This window comes from Carya illinoinensis, chromosome 12 (assembly GCF_018687715.1).
Source record: "Carya illinoinensis cultivar Pawnee chromosome 12, C.illinoinensisPawnee_v1, whole genome shotgun sequence".
Classification (NCBI taxonomy): Eukaryota; Viridiplantae; Streptophyta; class Magnoliopsida; order Fagales; family Juglandaceae; genus Carya; species Carya illinoinensis.
The window spans coordinates 30395860-30414464 of NC_056763.1; the positions used below are offsets into that span (position 1 = coordinate 30395860).

An 18605-nucleotide genomic window follows, 5' to 3' on the forward strand; every position below is an offset into this window, starting at 1 on the left:
TTATTTACGTGTGCATGTAGATGAATCCATGATCCATTTGTTCAATCTCTTAAACTTTACTTACAATATTTGTTAAATATGGTAAGAGTTCATGTAATAATGGAAAAATATAAAGAGATAATATATCAAATTTTTTAAATAAATTTATGAATATACATTTTACTTCGCTGGCTTGTGTGTTTAAAGAGATCAATAGTTATACAATTCAATATTTCTTTTGTTATTAAATCTAACTACTCCATCTAAACTTGGCCCGCATGCTCGGACTAATCATCATCCTGACTTGAATGGTTTTAAAAACATGAAATGAAATTAAAATGAATATATACTCACTTGTTCTATCACTTTTTCTTTTAGCCGAAAGACAATTTTGTAATTTTCCAAGTATATGTATGAACAAAAAAACTCAAATCGTTAAAAAATGCATATTTTTCGTATTTATTTAAAATAATCATTTTAAATTGATAATCAGATGGAACTCTCCTAATTCTAGCTAGCTAAGAAAAATGTTATATATACTTACAATTTTACTTATATATTGATACGTTCTAATGGTTCAGAAAAACTATTAAAAATTATGAAATTTTTAAAATTTAAATTAAAAAAGAAAATGTTAATAAAATTAGACTGCCATTTATCAATACGTATAATATTATGTATAAAATTATGCATAATGGTGGTTGATAGATGATGATCAAAAACCCCCACATACAGAAATTAATTTACGAAGTTTTAACATGTTTTAATTATCTTATATGCAGTCAAATAATCACATATATATATAGCCACAGCTTATTCTAAACATGAAGAAATGCATGGGTTGAAGTGAGTAGTACTGGTGGGTGTGCTGATACGGCGCCCCTCATGAAGAGATTTCAACTCATGCTCGCAGTGATTTGGACACACTCGATGGAGGATTTTAATGTGAAAGCTAGACAGCCAGAGCAGATAACCATAGAACTTTGAGGTGGTCTCCCGTCACCGTCCTCGATCGTGGCCCGAGTACCGGACGAGAGGCAGACATCATGCAACAACATCTAGTGCTAGATTTTTGCATCTCGATCATTGACCACCTCAATTAATAGAAAAGAGAAATGATAGTTACAGTCGTAATTGTGTAAGCGTTACGCAGTTACTTTGAAAAAAATAGATAAACGAGAGATCTACATAAAAAAATATTAATTTTTTGGTAGAGCCCACTTTTTTTTAAAGAGACTACATGGTACTTGTGCATTCCACGATTGTATGTAGCATTATTTATTTTAACTATAGACATTACTTTTTTTTTTAAAGAAAATGTACAAGACTTACACATCCTAAAATTATATTTAACATTACTCTATATATATATATATATATATATAATGTTATCAATTTTTTGGTTTAAATGATGAATGAAACGCATTTACGATACAATATACAACAACATGTGGGCTGGTTACAAACATAGAGGATTAGGTGGACCCCCTTAATCTATTTTGAGTTTGTGATTGGCCGTATGGATATTTTCCTTGCCTCATTGTTCTTTCATAATATTTTTGTCTTCATTCTCAAAATAATGTTATTTTTATTTATTTTTCCATATCAATTGAGGAGAATGGAAAAAAAGAAGTTAATAAACGGATATAATATCTAATATAAAGACAATATTTGTAAATATTTGATGTGATACTCAAAATTGACATTTATATCATATCTTAGATATTTTACTTGATACGTATATTCCACTTGTTACTATTTTTTTTTAAATGAAACTATTAATTTCAGATTAATTTACATTTATATAATACCATATTATTATTTTTGTTAGTGTTATTGGTCATTTAATATTATTTATCTGAAAATGACATTAAAGTTGTGATACATTATGAAACTTAAAATTAGATACCAGATACAATCTCAGAAATAAAGACTCAAAATTAGAGCCAGTTTTGTAGAGGAATACAGAAATAACACATCCAAGGGTATACCTGATTGAAATTGGAACAATCTCTTTCACCAACACTACTTTTGCTAGAGATGCCTTGACATACCTACTTGTAAGTTTATAATGGATATGCTTCTCAGCATGCGCCCACTTCTCCAAAGCTGCCTTTTATGGTTTCAAATGACATGGAGGAGGTATCGAGGGAGGGAGTTATGATGTTAAACACAAGCGTCCTACAAGAACAGTCACCAAAGTATTAAATAACCATAGCCCTTTTGCTTTCATGCCGTCTCCTTCCAACTACTCAAGGACAAACAGAATAAGGTTTGTAGAGGCAGGCAGGCTATGCTTTGCCATTTCTCAGTGGGGGGACAAACGGAGAGGGATGAAGCCTTGTGCCCTTTAGTGGGTAGTCTTTCTCTCATTTCCATAAAGAAAAAAGAGCTCCATGAAATAATATTATTATTAATATTATTATTAAAGATACCCTATTACCCACCATCTTCTCAAAAAATCCATTCCCTCTTCTAACAATGGTTCTTGTCCTGTCTGCTCATCATCACTTCTAATTTATTAATTGCACTCCACCAAAGTTAAAAGAGAATGTTTTAATGTAAAATAACAAGATCTCAGCATTCGAGGGTAACATATTCTCCAAAGCCATAGCCAGCCCTTGGAGACAAGCTGACAGGGCATGATTCACTAATTTATTCCCTCAGCTAAACCTTTACAAAAGCTACCTCACGCTTTCTTTTGGACTTTCCTTCCAACCATCTTCTCCCTAACAAGTCCTTTTGCCTCTCCTCACATCTACTAAACAAGGAAGGTCACATAACTTTGCCTTTCTTGGACTTTACACCTCACTCCCCGATTCTTCGGCATTTAAAAAATCCATTAGAACGCTCATCTGCTATATATAGGACCAGGCAACCCAGGGCACATCAGGAGGCACCACATCAGTGTTATTAGCAAATTACACTTCTCCAATGGGTAGGCAAAGCTGTGATGCCGGTGTCATTCATTCCTCCATTGCCCTTCTGCAGGAGAGGTTTAGACAATTGCAGAGAGCAAAGGAGCTCAGAGAGGCTCAGGAGCTCTTGAAGAGGCTGTTAACCGAACCAGAGCGGATCAATCCAGCCACACATTACGATGCTACCAGGTTGCTTTTTAACTCTGAATTGATCCGTTCACCTAGTCCACTGCCGCAAGGCTCCCTCTACCTCCAACCAAACTTTCATAGCAACCACACTGATATCCAGGTCACAGAGATTCCTTTTTTGGCAAACTTGGGTTTGACAGATTCCGTCATGGACAGAACAAATAATTTTGTTGATTCAGATGTTGACACTTCTCTTCATCTGTGAAAAATTTTACAATATTTGATCATAACTCAATCTCATTTTTGTTACTTTGTTGTCAATCTTTTACCTCTTCCATGGTTCTGCACGAAAGAGAAATACAAACAGAAATGTAACTATTGTCTACTGCGACTATCATGATTATCTTTATCTTCATTAGAGAGGCCATCCTCCTGTCTCCTTGGGAATGATTCCTCATCATATTCTGTACCATCCGAGTCCTCATCACCACTCCATTTCCTCTTCACGATTTTGGGAAACAACCGAGTCACCGCTTTGGTCCCCAACATCGTGTCATCATTGTTAATCCGTTCAAATCGAACAGCACTGACCTTCCTAGCATTTCCTGCAAGTATCTGCACCAAGACAATATCACACAAGCATTACACCGTTAATGCAGCTAATTAAGATCAAGTACGTTTCAGTTTTTATATGCTGCACAATTGCTGAGAGAGCACAGGGAAATACAAAAACTTGAAATCTCATAGAAGGTATTGCTTAGAAGGCAACCATGGCAAATATGTTTGGAGTAGATTCCATTTTGAGGAAGTTGATAAAAGCAGTATCTCGTTGAAAGATTCTATATATCTGCCCTGTTATAAGATTCCAATGTGATTTCCCCAATTAATTGCAGGCTCAAAAGAATCCAAACTGTACCTCAAGTTTAAAAATTTGATGCTTTTCCTTCCGATCCCCGTTCTCAGATTTGGACTCATCATTCTCTTCTTCATTTGCCTTTTCGAGGACCACTTTTATACTCTCACCTGTCCTAGGGATATACCCAAATGCCTCACATATAAAACCAGACACTGTCTCATATTGATGACCCTGTATCACAACACGTGCAAAGTGAACACAATGGGAATTTGAGGAAGTGTATTGGAAATTGCATGAATACTACGGTACAGTCTCATTCATTTGATCTTTGCCTTATAATCTACATATGAATAATGAAAACGTAAGAAAAGGAAGAAGATACAGTTTACAATGTATGCAGGAAGGCTGTTAATTAATAGCAATGAAAACAGGAATTCTTGTCATGAATATAGGCAATTGCAAAATATTTTAGTTCAGCTCATCGGTCATGATCAGAAATATCAGGTAGACTAAGCAAGGCTATGGGAACGTGCCTATGATCCATTTTTGTTGGCATGCTGGGTGTTTGAGAAGCCTACTCGCCACAACAAGGTAAAACTATGAATTGGTAAACCCAAAACAGAACCAGAGGTCGTTATTTTCAGGCTGTACAAGATCAACCATCATCATGGATTACAGCATTATGAGAAAATTCTATTTCAAGACATGCTAAAATATTTACTTGATTCTATACAATTTGAAAATAAATATATCCTTAAATATCTTAAACAGCATAGTTATTCTAATGACCCAAAGCTCAAGCCACATCTAGGCTTATACTAGGGCAAGCCATTGTAATAATTGGAGCCCATTGGAATCATTATAAACCCAGGAACTTCTCTTTGCCATGAAATGCGGGATCCCATTCACCATCCACCTGCAATCCGGGTTAGTTATAATCATTGGCAATATGTCACATGTACCGGTCTGACATTAACAAATAAACGTCTAGATTAGATTGATCATTCAGCCATTCAGTAATTGTCCCACAGAAACCAGGACAGAAAAGGTACAACCACTGACACTTTTCTATACAGACCAAGAAAAAGAATTTAGTACTTCAAAAGAGCATGCATGGTGTAACTCAGGCAATTTACATATCAGAAGAATTAATTGAACACAACAATTTAAGTAATATATAGATTAGCAAATACCTCTGGCATTTTGATATTTAAGTCTTCAGAGAGTTGATCAATAGAAGTGTTTGCATCCACATCAAATATTCCCTCTGCTCGCATTACAATGTAGCCGGTTTTCTTCTGAATCTCTTCCTGTTATATTACAAACAAAATAATGAGAAGTTGAAAACAAAAATCAGCATGTTAATGATCATACAATTATTATGTCAGCAACCAGCACAAAGCCTTAGAGGGATAAGTACATCCTACAAATATACAAATTTCAATAATGAAGGAAATAGCATTTACCTTTAGATGTCTGGATTTTAATAGATTGAGTGATATAAAACTTCTTCTTCTTCTTTTTTTTTTTTCTTTTTTTTTTAAATAAAGGAGTGATATAAAACTTATGGTCGAAAAGCCACTTTAAGATATGCAATAGTGGAAACGTCAGATAAGTATAATCTAACAACTGGGTCAAATACTGCCAATTGATAGAATGATGCCAAAGCAGACAAAATCCAACAATTATTCCACGAAGTAACAAAACAGAGAATGCTAAGCTATCAATTTCTCAAGACTGCTCAAATGTCAGAACCTCCAAGGACAAAAAAAAGTAAAAGTATGTCTCTTTATTCATCAACTAGAGTCAATTGGCTATAACACAAAGGAGCCACATGCCAAATATTTCTGATATTTTACGTCAGGCACTAGACACTGAAATATTAAAATCTTTCGATACCAGTCTTGCACCTAGATTTTTTTCTTTCATTAATCCAAAGCTTTGCAATCATATGTAATCATTCGAGAATACAGTATAAAAGATACACTCATCAAGAAAAAGAAATCAGGCATATTTTCCAACGTAAACTAAAAACTGCATGGACTATCAGTGAGCTTTACCTTTGAATCATTTTCGTCAAAAATTTCACCAACAATCTCCTCAACCACGTCTTCCAGGGTTACAATCTGTTTGCATCACAAACAAAAAACTAATGAATACAGGTTATGAGTGCATTTGCTGCACGACTAATCCTGCAGACTTTAAAGAAAGATAAGAGTTGAGTTAAATTTTATGATCACATAGCAATTACTTAGTGGGAAGCTCTACTGTATTTTTGCCATCCTGGGAAACATTATTTTCACCTCTTGATTTGTTAAGTACTTTATGAGATCATCACAAGATGATGCAAACAAGTACATTGGAGGTATACAACAGAAGCACTGGAGAACAATTGAAGTTAAGATGATGATAAAGACCAGAAAGAAATGTTCATGGGCAATAGCATGTTTGGGTGTTTCACATCAGGAATTTCATATTGATTTCATATCCTAGCATCTGAGTCTGTAATTGCTACCATATAGTTCCTCAGCGTTCAATGTTAAATGGCAAGATTCAATATCAATTTGTTGGATTCAGAGGTGGGGGTGTGTACATACTCCCACAGTTCCACCATATTCGTTAAGCACAACAGCCATGTGAACCTTCCTGATGCGAAACTCTCTAAGGAGATTCCAGACTGACATTGAATCTGCAAAATCAATAATATGACTTGATTCATTGGAAACTTTATAGCTTAGACATACAAACACGTATGTTATGAAAATCTACCTATCAAAAAAAAAAAAAAAAAGTAAAAGAAAACTTGTCCACAGCAATAATAACTAATAGCTAAATTGAACTTCTGAAAGATAGTAAATAGACACCAGCAGTTTAAGCCACAAGCAGGGTCGAGAAACTTGTATTGTAACTTCCATAAAAACTATGAACATTCGAGTGAAAGCAAATTATAAATGAAAATGATAGTCACACAGATTCACACTCCTAGATAGTCAACTAATCATAAATTCAAATTTTTTTTTTGAAAGGTTAATCATAAGTTCATAATACTCATGAAACTATTTGATCAATCAAACCGGAGAGTTCATGCAAAACGTAAAAGAATGGCAACTTAAGTGATGTACTATTTGGTTGTTCCTAGAAATGCCCTATTAAAGAATATGACAATACTTCAGCTGTTGACTGTGCCTTCTAGCTGACTCTTAGGTTGTGTTTCTTCTTTGGATTTTAATATTTTTTCCAATTAGGGGATTAGTTGAGTCGGACTCACTTTTGAAATAAAAATCCAAAGGGGTGGGGGGTACCATCCTATTAGACAGAAGATCTATAATAGTGGGAAAATACCTACAATCATTTAAGCAATAAAAATAAACTTCCCGATTGTGTTGAATAGACTTCTTTTATTTATTTTTTTGATAAATAAACAAACTTTATTGATCAAAAACGGATGGCAAAAGCCAGTATTACAACTCTGATGTCCTAACTAGGTAGGCATATTAGAGACAAGAAAATCAATTGTGTTGAATAGACTTGGGTTAAAGTAATATGTTCTGCCCTAGTACTCTATCCATAACTTCTGTTCTGTTGCTCTACTAGGCATATAGAGACACTAATCTAACATGCAAGTAACTCCCACCACAAATTGGAGTAAAAATTAATGATTACCAGGCACAAAGTATGCAGGTTTGTGAGCCATATCTCCAACAGTAGTACTTTCTAGCAGCTCACCCTTCAAAATCAAACATATTATAATTCTGCACACTATAGATTGTGGCATACAATCAATAAAGAAATCAATTGAACTCAAAAGCAGGAGAAACAAGAGTAGAAACTGGAAAACCTTCTGAACATAATCCAGCAGATCCATTGCATATGCAATGCCCACTATATTATCAACACGCTGCTCAAAAACAGGCACCCTGGAAACACAGAAATATTATTATCCTATTGCAGATTTTAATAATAAAAAAGAAAACAAAAAAGATTTTGGTACATCCGCAAGAGGTGTCTATGTAAAATCTATGTACCTTGAATATTGATGGGTCACCCACAAATTATGAAAATCTACAAGCGTAGCACTGTCATCAATTGCCACTACATCTACAAGAGGCGTCATCACCTCTCTAACATGGGTATCTTTAATCTCCAACACATTTTCAATCATATCCTGACAAGAAATTTAGAATAAGAACATCTTAATCAGAAAACAAAGGAAGAAAGCTGCAAGAATTGAAATCGATTTTTTTTTCTTTTTTTTTGCTGAGTAGAAGGCACATCAATATGTGAATTCAAAAAGCAAAAATTCTGTGGCATAGCACGTGCCCTTCAAGCACAATACTCTTCCAAATGAGATTTTTCAGATGTCAAAATGTAAATTCATAGGGTGTAAAGTGGGCATGCGAGCATATGTTGCCCACACTTCTCCTGTCACTTTGATAAGTGTGGGCAACAGAAACCATCCAAATTAAGGTCCTAAATGCCTTCGAGATAGATTCTCATTTATCTACACAAATTACAAGGTAGGAATGAAATACTTCGTGACAGATGCATTTCATTGCTCAATTTTCTTCACTCTAATCATTTGAAAACTGCAACACGTAATCATTATATTATCAAAACAAAGAATACTATAAGCACAATACACTCCACATTAGCCCACTCTATTACCTGTTCTTCCTCCTCTATTGCCCCACTCAACTCTGCCCCTCGCAACATCAGTTTCAACTCCTCTTCAGTTACATATGGTTCGCTGATACAGTAAAAGTCGACAAACATTAACCGTTTCATTCACAATAAAAGGAACCATTTCCTTCAAGTTGAACGTCCATCATACAATAACAATACCAATCTTTTTTTGGGGGATGGGAGGTGGGGAGAGGAAGAATAACAATGAAGTACCCCAAGAGATAAACCTTTTTAATAAATAAAGCATCACTAAATTTTGGTTGCTAAAAATGATGACCTATAGCACTAAAGATTATTTTACTTGTTTTTCTTTTACAAGGATATTATCATTTTACTTATTTACATTGTTATTAACTTATTACCTGGAACGAAAATGAAGAAAAAATGTAAACTTTGTCTCGTTGGAACAAATGAACGCTCAAAACTGATGCCAACTTAAAAACCAAACAACCACTAATACTTTAGATGACAAAAAACCTCTTTCAACCTCCCTTAGATCACAACTATCGTCATTATGATCCTGCATTCTTTTAATTCTCCATAATACATAGTACCTTGAATGGCTCATGATCAAATAATAGAGAAAAATAATGAACATTTCAAAAGTAATATATGATTGCCAAGCCGCACCAGCAAAACACAAAATGAGTACTTCTCCTCATCTTATATTTATGATGCTCTTTTATTTTTTGTTAACTTGTTCAACCTCATTGAAACAAAAAATATATATATTTTCCAATGAAAAATACTTAGAAAACCTAAGGAAAATTTTAAAATGATTTGAGAGGTTTAAGTACAATATTACTGGGAAGTTGACAAGGGCCTGAGAGATCAAGACGTAGTTAAGTTAATAAAGCACACCTTCTTCCTTTTAAACCAAGGATTTTTAGCATCCCCATAGACAAATATGTAACAACTCTCCCCACAGGATACAATACTAAGGAAAGCCACGCCACTGGTCTGACCTAGAAACATGGCAGATAAAATCTTGTCATGTATAACAGATGAACAGCTAAAACATATTTATAAGCATATTTTAGTTTGAAAAAATAAAATAAAGTCCATCCAAACTTACCACAAACCTAGCAACCTCAGTGGCATTATGAACAGCTATACTTTTCGGAGTGATCTCTGTGAGGAGCAAAATGGCTACCTAGTATCATTCAGGAAAAAAAAAACCATTCAATACCAAATCTGTAAGAAACATATGATGAAACAAATATAAATTTCCTCATCTCTGTTTATACTTTGACCTGCTAGGATGAAGTTAGGGAAAGGAAAACAAAAGACGATTTAACAATGTTAGCTTTAAAAAATGCCATTTTTCTACCTAATGTCTGAACAAGATTCCACATGCTAGATTGAAACAAAAGTTCCCAATTTTTTCTGTTTATTAAAATGTAAATAAGTAACGTATAAAAAGAGTCACAGTTGAACAAAAGGCAAGGCTGAGAATGGATAAAGGGGGCAAACTTGAAAAAGATAAGTGGCAGAAGACAAAAGTTCGAGAAAAACAATTGCTATTGCCTAATAAAAAACTAAGAGGGACATCGACTAAATTCTTTTATCATAGGTAAAAGAAAATTTTATTGATATAAAGAATAGGCAAAGCCCAAGTACATAGAATGAATACAAGAGGGAGAATCAATTAAATTCTTCTTCTTCTGCTTCTCTGCTTCTCTCTCTCCAAATTTTTTTTGATTGGTAAATAAGATTTTATTGATCATAAGGATAGGCAAAAGCCCAAGTACACAGGTCATACACAAGAGCAAAGCCTAGGAGTGGTGTTCTAGTGATACAAATAATTCATGAATGCTGATTTTAATCGACAAATGGAAAAAGGTATTAAAAAGGAAAGTTCTAAGTTCTCTCTCCAAAATTGAGTTCTCACCTCTCCAAATGCTTTTATTATTGCTAAGTTGGCAAGTCTATAGAACAGCAGGTATTGATATAGTCAGGAGGAAAAGGTGAACTTTAAAAACCTAGGGCTTTGGATATACGGTCAATATGGTCATTACTCCATTTACTAGAACTCAAACTCTTAACCTTCCTATTGATCAAACTCTTTAACATATCTCCTATTGATCAAACAAGGGGATACTGGGACATACGGTCATTACTCCAGTTGCTGCACTAACACCAGCTTCACCGAATATTGCTGTTGCAGCTTTTGTGACTAAAGCAGTTGCTCCGATATTGACAACTCTGATTAAATATATAGAATCCAAAACAATAAAAGACAGTTTAAATTCAAGCCAATAAAATCTAAACACTGAGAAACATGGAAAGGTCAGTACGTTGTGCCAATAAGTATAGTAGTTAGGAACCGGGTGACATCACTGCGAAGCTTTCTGAAGACGCCGTTCTCAGGCTCCTTTTCAGCCAACTCACGCACCTAATACAGATTGATATTCAAATGAGCTTGAAGATTATAATAGACCCCATCATTTACTGGAAAATGAAAAGAGAATATTTTTTTGTTAAGTACCCATGAATTGTTTTAGACAGATATATATAACCACATGGTTTGAGAATCTAAATTAACTTTAACTGGATATTCCAGTTAAAAGATTAGGTAGCTTCAAGATCAAAGAATCTTTTATCTTATAACCATATGAAATAGGCAGTTTTAAGCTACAAAGTTGTAAAGCCACATTGCAAAACAAATTTAAAAGTCAACATGCACATCTCACAATACAACCTACCAACCAGGATCATAATCCAAGTTGGTCACGCCCACACCAACTGCATATCAAACAAGACAGAGAGCAACTAGCATAATACACAATAATATATTAGAAAGGGGTGGAACATTTTTGAAAAACATATCAAGTTTGAAGTTGGAGTTGGTGATAGAATCCGGTTCTGGTTTGATTAGTGGTGTAGTGAGAGACCTCTTAATGCTGTTTTTCCTGTAGTTTTCAGTTTGGTTGGTAATCAGCAGGTTGCTGTTTCAGAGGTGCTGTGCCGTGTCGATGGGGCTGTACATTGGAATTTTATTTTCCCTAGAAATGCACAGGATTGGGAACTTGATGAGATTGCAGGTTTTTTGTATTCTGTAAAGATAGATGCAAATGGGAGAGATCGGTTGCTGTGGAAACACTCGGGGAGCAATAAAGTTTCTGTTAAGTCATTTTATAAGGTGTTGTCTGCTCAACAGCATGTTTTTTTTCCCGTGGAAGAGCATTTGGAAGGTTTGTGTGCTGTCTAAAGTTGCCTTTTTTACTTGGACTGCTGCACTAGGGAAGATTTTGACGATTGATAATCTGAGAAAGCATGGTATGATTATTATGGAATGGTGTTTCATGTGTAAAAAAAATGGTGAATCGATTGATCATCTTTTTCTTCATTGTGAGGTGGCTAGGGAGTTATGGATTGGTATTCTTGGTAGAGTAGGGCTGAGTTTGGTTATGCCTGAGAGGGTGGTGGAGGTTTTAGCCTGCTGGAACAGAAATCATAATAGCTCTCATTTGGATGTGGCTTGGAGGGTGATACCATTGTGCTTATTGTGGTGTGTATGGACAGAAAGGACTGACAGATGTTTTAACAACAGGGAAAGGGCAACGGGGGATATCTGGAATTCCTTTGCGTCTTCTCTTTTTCAGTGGTTTTCTGCTATTGTATTAAAGGGAGAGAGTGTTCATGAGTTTTTATTTTCTTTTCAGCTTTCTAGAATGTAATGAGTTTTGCTATGTACAAGCAAAGTCGCGCACTAATTTGCGTACCAATACTGATTCCTTTATATTTAAAATTTAAATTAGCACTGTTTTCAATAAAATCTACTTTTTCACCAATCATATTAAATTGGTACACATATTAATACACAGTTATGCTCACAACTAAATTTTTCCATCTTCATAAAAAGGGAAACTAACGCGACCCTTATGAACGCTAAACTTAATTCTAAGATGTGGGGAAATGCGTCAATTGTGACAATAAATATTAGCAATCATGACACAAAGACTTATTTCAATATCAGGGAATAGACCATGTACCTTCCACGGCCAAAGGGTAGTAATCGAAGTCTCTGCCATTGAGAAGAACGCTGAGAGACCCAAAAGCGCTGCCAAAACCAGACCTTGCTCTTTCAAAACCCGAAGAACCTGTAAAGTCTTTGGCCACGCATTCCTCAACAACAAAATGTTCTGCCCAATTACACCATAACCAGCATTCACCGCACCTTCCATCGCAAAGACTCTCCTACACCCAAACACCAAAACCACACAACCCATTGCCGCCAAAACAATCCCGCGCGTCACCAACTTTCTGACAAAGTCTAAATTCACAACTGAAACCCCATCTTTATCACACAAACTCTCACTATCTTCACCTACAAATTTCGAACCAGCACTACGTAAAAACAAGTTTTTTTCTTGATATCTAGTACTGAAATAGCTCCTATAACCACAAGGACCAATGCAATTCAATGGTAATCGCAATGGGTGCAGCTTATTTTTCTCCAAAATCTTCACCGGCATTCTCATTTGCCGATCGAAGGAAGGCACCGAACATAACGATTTCGGGCCGGAAATGATCCTCGGCGCATTGAAAATCGAAGCTTCAAGCGCCATAAAAACCAAAAATTCAACACCAAAAAACAAGTGAATATCGTGGGAGAATAAAAGTAAAGAAGGATATTTCACCAACTATATGGACTATAGTACAAAACAAATCACCAAAAACTAAAGGCAAAAATCGTTATGGTAGGGTTTTAGTGGGAAATTGAGCGAAAAGGGAGGTGGGAGATGAGGCGTCGCGGTTGGAAAGAAACCCTACGGAGGGTTGTGGTGAGATTGAGATTTGTCAGCAAGTTGTTGGCGAGCTTTGGTTTTCATTTCATTTTTTTGGCCTTTCTACTTTTGCCCGTTTCGGTCAGCAGCACCGCAGCAGAACTTCCCAAGTGTAGGCCCTTGATTTTTCCAGCTAACAACGGTCACATCGCTGACGCGTTGGTTAATACTACTTCGATTTTTACCGAATTTTTATACCGAATTTTTTTTAATTATTATTTTTATTATTTTACTTAATGATTAAAAAGTATTTTAAAATAAATTTGTAATTTTTTTTTATTTTCAAAAAATATTTGAAAAAAAAAAAAAAGTAAGATCCTCTTGTAGCAATGCCCATTTTGTTTTGGGAGTACTAAAATAGTATCAAACTATATCATCCTTTGTTTTTTGATTTTTTTTAAAACAATTTATTTTAAATAATTTTATTTGTTAATCATTTAAAATATAATATATCGACTAATATTGCGTCGGGGTTCGATTAAAAATGGATCATCTCCCTTCATACTTGTACAAATATAAAAGATATTAATTCTAATATTAAGAGTATATACTCTTACAAATTTTAGAACTTAAAGTTTTGAATAAGAGAAATGATATTTGCAGTCGTGGTTGTACAAGCGGCGTGCAGTCGCTTTGAAAAAAATTAATTAATATGAAACTCACATGAAAAAAAAACTAACTTTTTAATCGTAGACCCTACTTTTTTTAAAGCGATTGCGTAACGTTTACAATTTCACGATTGTATGTAACATTGCTCTTTGAACAATCCAATTTGGGGGTTGGAGATTGTGGCAAACACAAGTTTGAACTTTGAATTGAGTTTCCCGTTACTTGTGCACTGGGACCAGTTACGTCCTGAGTAACGTTAATGTGCCCGGAAAATACACCATATATGCATGTATTGTAAATCGACGGTTTTTCAAGTTTTGGGCCATATGGATAGAAAGTTTTTTAAAAAATATGAATGGCATGTTCAGTGAAACGTAAATGTTCTCTCTATGAACGAACCCTCTCTTCTCTTGCAAACATTCGCAAGAAATGTGCATGAATGGGCTGCTGCTCTCTATAACATAATCAGAAACTAGTCCATGTTAGAAGTGTTGTACTTTGGAGGGAAAGCACTTAAAGAGTACCCGTTAATCTTTATAAAGGCGGCCAAATTCCCTAATAAAAGAAAGGATATTTAATAAATAACTCCCATTTTCCATTTGGACAATGTTCTGGGATCAAAAGAAACTTGTGGGAAAAGGTTCAACAGTTCGATGTGCTTCTTTAGCGGTCACCCCTCTCTCTGCAAGCAAATCTTGACGATGAAAATCTTCAGGAGAGATATAGATTTGCTCTAGGAAGCAATCCAGTACCTTGGAAGAAAAGCAAGAATAAGAATACACGAGAACGATTAAGATTACAATGAAGAAACTATTGAAGATAATCGATAAATATTTGGCCAAAATGCTGCACTGATCAGTTTTTTATGATACGAAAGTCTAACGCAACACAAAAGGAACTATAATCACAAAGACATTATGATCAAATTAGCCTATTTTCTCATTGAGCATAACTTGTATGCATTTGGTTGTATAGGATCTCAGACAAACAAATTTGAGCTAAAACAAAAAATTTTAGATCGTAAGACCTAAATATGCAGACACTACCAAGGAAGCATTTCAGGAGCCAGTAAAAATTAATTTTACTAGAGAAATTGGAAGAGAAAGATGGATTCTGCAATTCATAGCTGGTCCAAGTTTTGGTATTAGCATAAGAGTAGAGAATCCAAATATCCTTATTACTTCTATCTTAAATGCATAGCGCTTCAAGAATATTTTTGCAAATTATATAACCGGATCATGTCTATTCACTGCCACTGGCAATGAAAACTAAAAGTAAAGATGATGATCAAACTAGGAAAAGAAATTGCGATTATGGTTTTAGAAATGTACGAATTTTACCTGAGATGTAGTATTGTTTCTTCAGAGCTTGACCTCCACATCAACACCAGCAGGAAGATCAAGTTGCATCAGAGAATCAATTGTTTGTGCAGTTGGATAAAGAATATCAATGAGGCGCTGGTGGGTCCGGATCTCAAAATGGAACCTGGCATCCTTGTGCACATGCGGTGATTTGAGAACACAATAGATTCTCTTCTTGGTTGGTAATGGAACAGGACCCATAGTTTTTGCATTGGTAGTCCTTGCAGCATCCATTATCTGCTTGCAGGAGTCCTCTATTAACTTCACCCAGTATGATCTAAGTTTAATTCTAATTTTCTGCTTTGGTGCCATCTGCAAAACAAAATCTCGTTTGCAGAGATGGTCAAGATTCTGATTGAAACACACAATATAGATACATACACACATAGTTCAAAAGAAAAAAGATTTAATTTGATCAGTCACATCGAGGACAGTTTCTAGTCAGCACTGTGGTTACATTCCTGTAGGCCTTGTAATTAGTCTGAGATAGACTGGTGATAGTGAACGGCATGAATTAAATCAGCAAAAAAGTAAGGAAAATAATCTATCTTTGCCACTTGCCACCTGGCATGGCGCTGAATGATAACTAGTTAGTAACAGTTTTTTGATAGATAAGTAATGGTTTTGTAAGAGAATGAGAGTAGATTGTCGAGATTCAAAGAAATTAGTTCTGACCTCAATCAGAATCTACAAGAACATTTTCAGATTAATCAAAAAAGAAAATGGAAAATGAACTCGACTTGACTAATCTCAATCCTCTGAGAAACAAACGATCCACTTAATTTTAAATTATAATATTTTAAGATGACCTACTAGTAACCAATTCATTGTCCCTCACACTGATCGGCCACATGTTCAACACATTTGAAAAAAGAAAAGAATATTTGCAGTACCTTGAAACAAATGTCTTCTTCTGTTTCTTCACAGATTTCTTTAGCAGTGAAAGTTACTCTCATGGAATTACATCCAATTGCACTCAGTATCACACAGCCATTTCAAAGAGTTTGTCATCCCAACACAAATCGACCCGGTCAATCAAGCTTATTTTCCTCGGTAAACTTTCTTGTTTTCTTGGGTTAAAAAATATAAATATATGCACGTATAACCTGAAATTTCCACAATTTTATCTTCTTCACCCCTCCCCCCACCAAAAAAAAAAAAAAAACAACCCAACAACACAAAACACACACACGGAAACGAACCAAACGTCAGTAAGAAATATACCTTGTCTGAATCTGCACCGATACTGAGCGATGACGTGCTGGGAGTCTCGGAACCTCCAACCTTAAACACCGATAATTAATATTAAATTCAAAGCCATATAGCATAATAATTAAGATCCTCTCTGCCTTTCGCTTTCATAGCCAACATAGCAATTGCTTTCACGATCATTTTTAAATTACCAGAAAAGCAAGTCGAAAACCTACTAATCCAAATAGCTTTATGAAAAGGAAAAGGAATTTATTTTACCCACATTTTCTCAGGAACCAGACAGAGTACAAGCAAAAAAAAAAAAAAAAAACCAAAAGAGCAAGAGATGCAAACCTCAAAGCTTGTAGGCTCAGAACCATCTAGGATTTCTGGAGGTGGGTCTAGGGCTTCTGGGGACTCCAGAACTTCAGGAGTAGCATAAACCCTAGTCGATGAAAGTGAGGGTTTAAAGGCTTGAACCTTTAAGGTTTTAGCAGCGTAGAAAGGAACATAAGAGAGAGCTGGCTTCGAATTAAATGGAGAAGAATTTGACAGTGGGATGGAAGGAACTAAAGATGCAGAGAATGAAGAAATTGCCATTGAAGGAAGCTCTCTGTTTGCTGTGGTGGTGACAGTGGTGTGATGGGCTCTGCTATGCTTGCGATGCCAGAAGCCGAGACATAGAATTATCCAATTTTTTTCATTTTCTATTTCACTAATTCTTTGTTTTGCTGATTACATGACTACCCTTAGGCCGAAGGCCAAAGCCCAAACCCAAGTCTGCTTCAATCTGGGCTTTAATGGTGTCCAAAACAACATGGCGTCATATATACATGTAAATAGGTTTCCAAAAATTCATTAAATAAATAAGAGAATTCTTAATAGAATGATATAAATATAGAATTTTTATAGGTTTTTAGAACAAGTTGTTTATTGAGAAAACATTACAATGTTCATCACAACGAGTGAGCCCATTTAAATCCTTATTATAATATGATATTTTAATATTAACTTTATATTAAAATTTAAAAAAATTAAATTATTTATTATATTTTATATGAAAATTTAAAAAAATTATAATAATAAATTAAAATAAAATTTTTGATTTTATGTAAACAATCCTCCGAGCCTAAATCAACCTCATGATGAGTTACCCAGTCTCAGTCATATACAAGTCCTGAATTTATCCAGTTCAAGTTTCAGTTCGGTGTCGGAAAGAGCATGACTTATATAAAAGAACAAAAAAATATGTAGTTTGGAGAGAGAGAGAGAGAGAGAGGGGTAGAGGGAGCAGGCAGCGTGATGATGGGCATGAAGACTTTTCGACGTGCTATTCATTTATAAAACTGCATGCACATGCCCTGTTTACCTCAGAACAGCAAAAAATGATTAAGGTATGGGACATTCGAATGGAACATCCAAGATGGTTCTCTATTTACTCCTCTATGTTACAATCGTTTTAGGTGTGGTTTGGGTGGCAAAATCCTACTAACTCATTCCATCTCATTACAATTTTCAAACACTACAAATATAAATATTTTTTAATTTCAAATTTTCAATTTTGTTATGCTACTTATAATCTTTAAGTCACACACTAATATTTGATTTATATTTTTGTCATTCTATCTAAATATATATATTTACACATTAATATATATGTTTAAATAGAATCGCAAAAAGGACAAATCATATATTAGTACGTGGTGTAGAAAATGATATGTATAATTTTTTTAAAAATATATATCGCATAGAGTCATATCAATAAAGTTCATAAAAAGTACACAAAATGATTGTAAGTAACATTTCTTATTTTTAAATAAAGTTTTCTATATACAGTCACTTTTACGTATTTCTTATACATTTCATTTATTGATATAATTGACTGTATTATTTTTTTAAATATAAAATAACTGCCTATGTCAATGAAGTTCGTAAAAAGTATTTTTACTGTAAACTTAGGTTCATCTATGACATTTGTCTAAATTTTTTCAACTTGTTAGGCGGATTAGCCGAGTTTAACTGCAGCGAAAGATACTTATGTACTTTGTAATCAGATTAGTAGGAAAGTGGGCAAGACCTCAAACTTTCG

The 18605-nt window shown here is 34.7% G+C and overlaps 2 protein-coding genes across 3 annotated transcripts; both read right to left on the bottom strand.

Annotated features, from left to right (window-relative positions):
* Positions 1-3280: 3280 nt before the first annotated feature.
* Positions 3281-13436, bottom strand: LOC122289746 (DUF21 domain-containing protein At1g55930, chloroplastic-like). Of its 2 annotated transcripts, XM_043096991.1 has the most exons (14): positions 12561-13430; positions 10863-10960; positions 10677-10770; positions 9641-9718; positions 9427-9530; positions 8548-8629; positions 7908-8047; positions 7721-7799; positions 7546-7609; positions 6480-6571; positions 5943-6008; positions 5076-5192; positions 3943-4113; positions 3281-3641 (listed from the first exon to the last, which is right to left on the bottom strand). In XM_043096991.1, the coding sequence occupies exons 1-14, from the start codon at positions 13134-13136 to the stop codon at positions 3402-3404; spliced, it is 2001 nt and encodes a 666-aa protein (XP_042952925.1). In that variant the 5' UTR covers positions 13137-13430; the 3' UTR covers positions 3281-3401. The 2 variants fall into 2 exon arrangements, with proteins under 2 accessions (XP_042952925.1, XP_042952926.1); XM_043096992.1 differs by lacking the exon at positions 3281-3641 and having other exon boundaries at positions 4074-4798; positions 12561-13436.
* A 1041-nt stretch (positions 13437-14477) lies between these two features.
* LOC122290451 (30S ribosomal protein S10, chloroplastic) lies at positions 14478-17207 on the bottom strand. Its single transcript, XM_043098173.1, has 4 exons — positions 16871-17207; positions 16550-16609; positions 15305-15637; positions 14478-14716 (listed from the first exon to the last, which is right to left on the bottom strand). The coding sequence occupies exons 1-3, from the start codon at positions 17114-17116 to the stop codon at positions 15326-15328; spliced, it is 618 nt and encodes a 205-aa protein (XP_042954107.1). The 5' UTR covers positions 17117-17207; the 3' UTR covers positions 14478-14716; positions 15305-15325.
* Positions 17208-18605: the final 1398 nt, after the last annotated feature.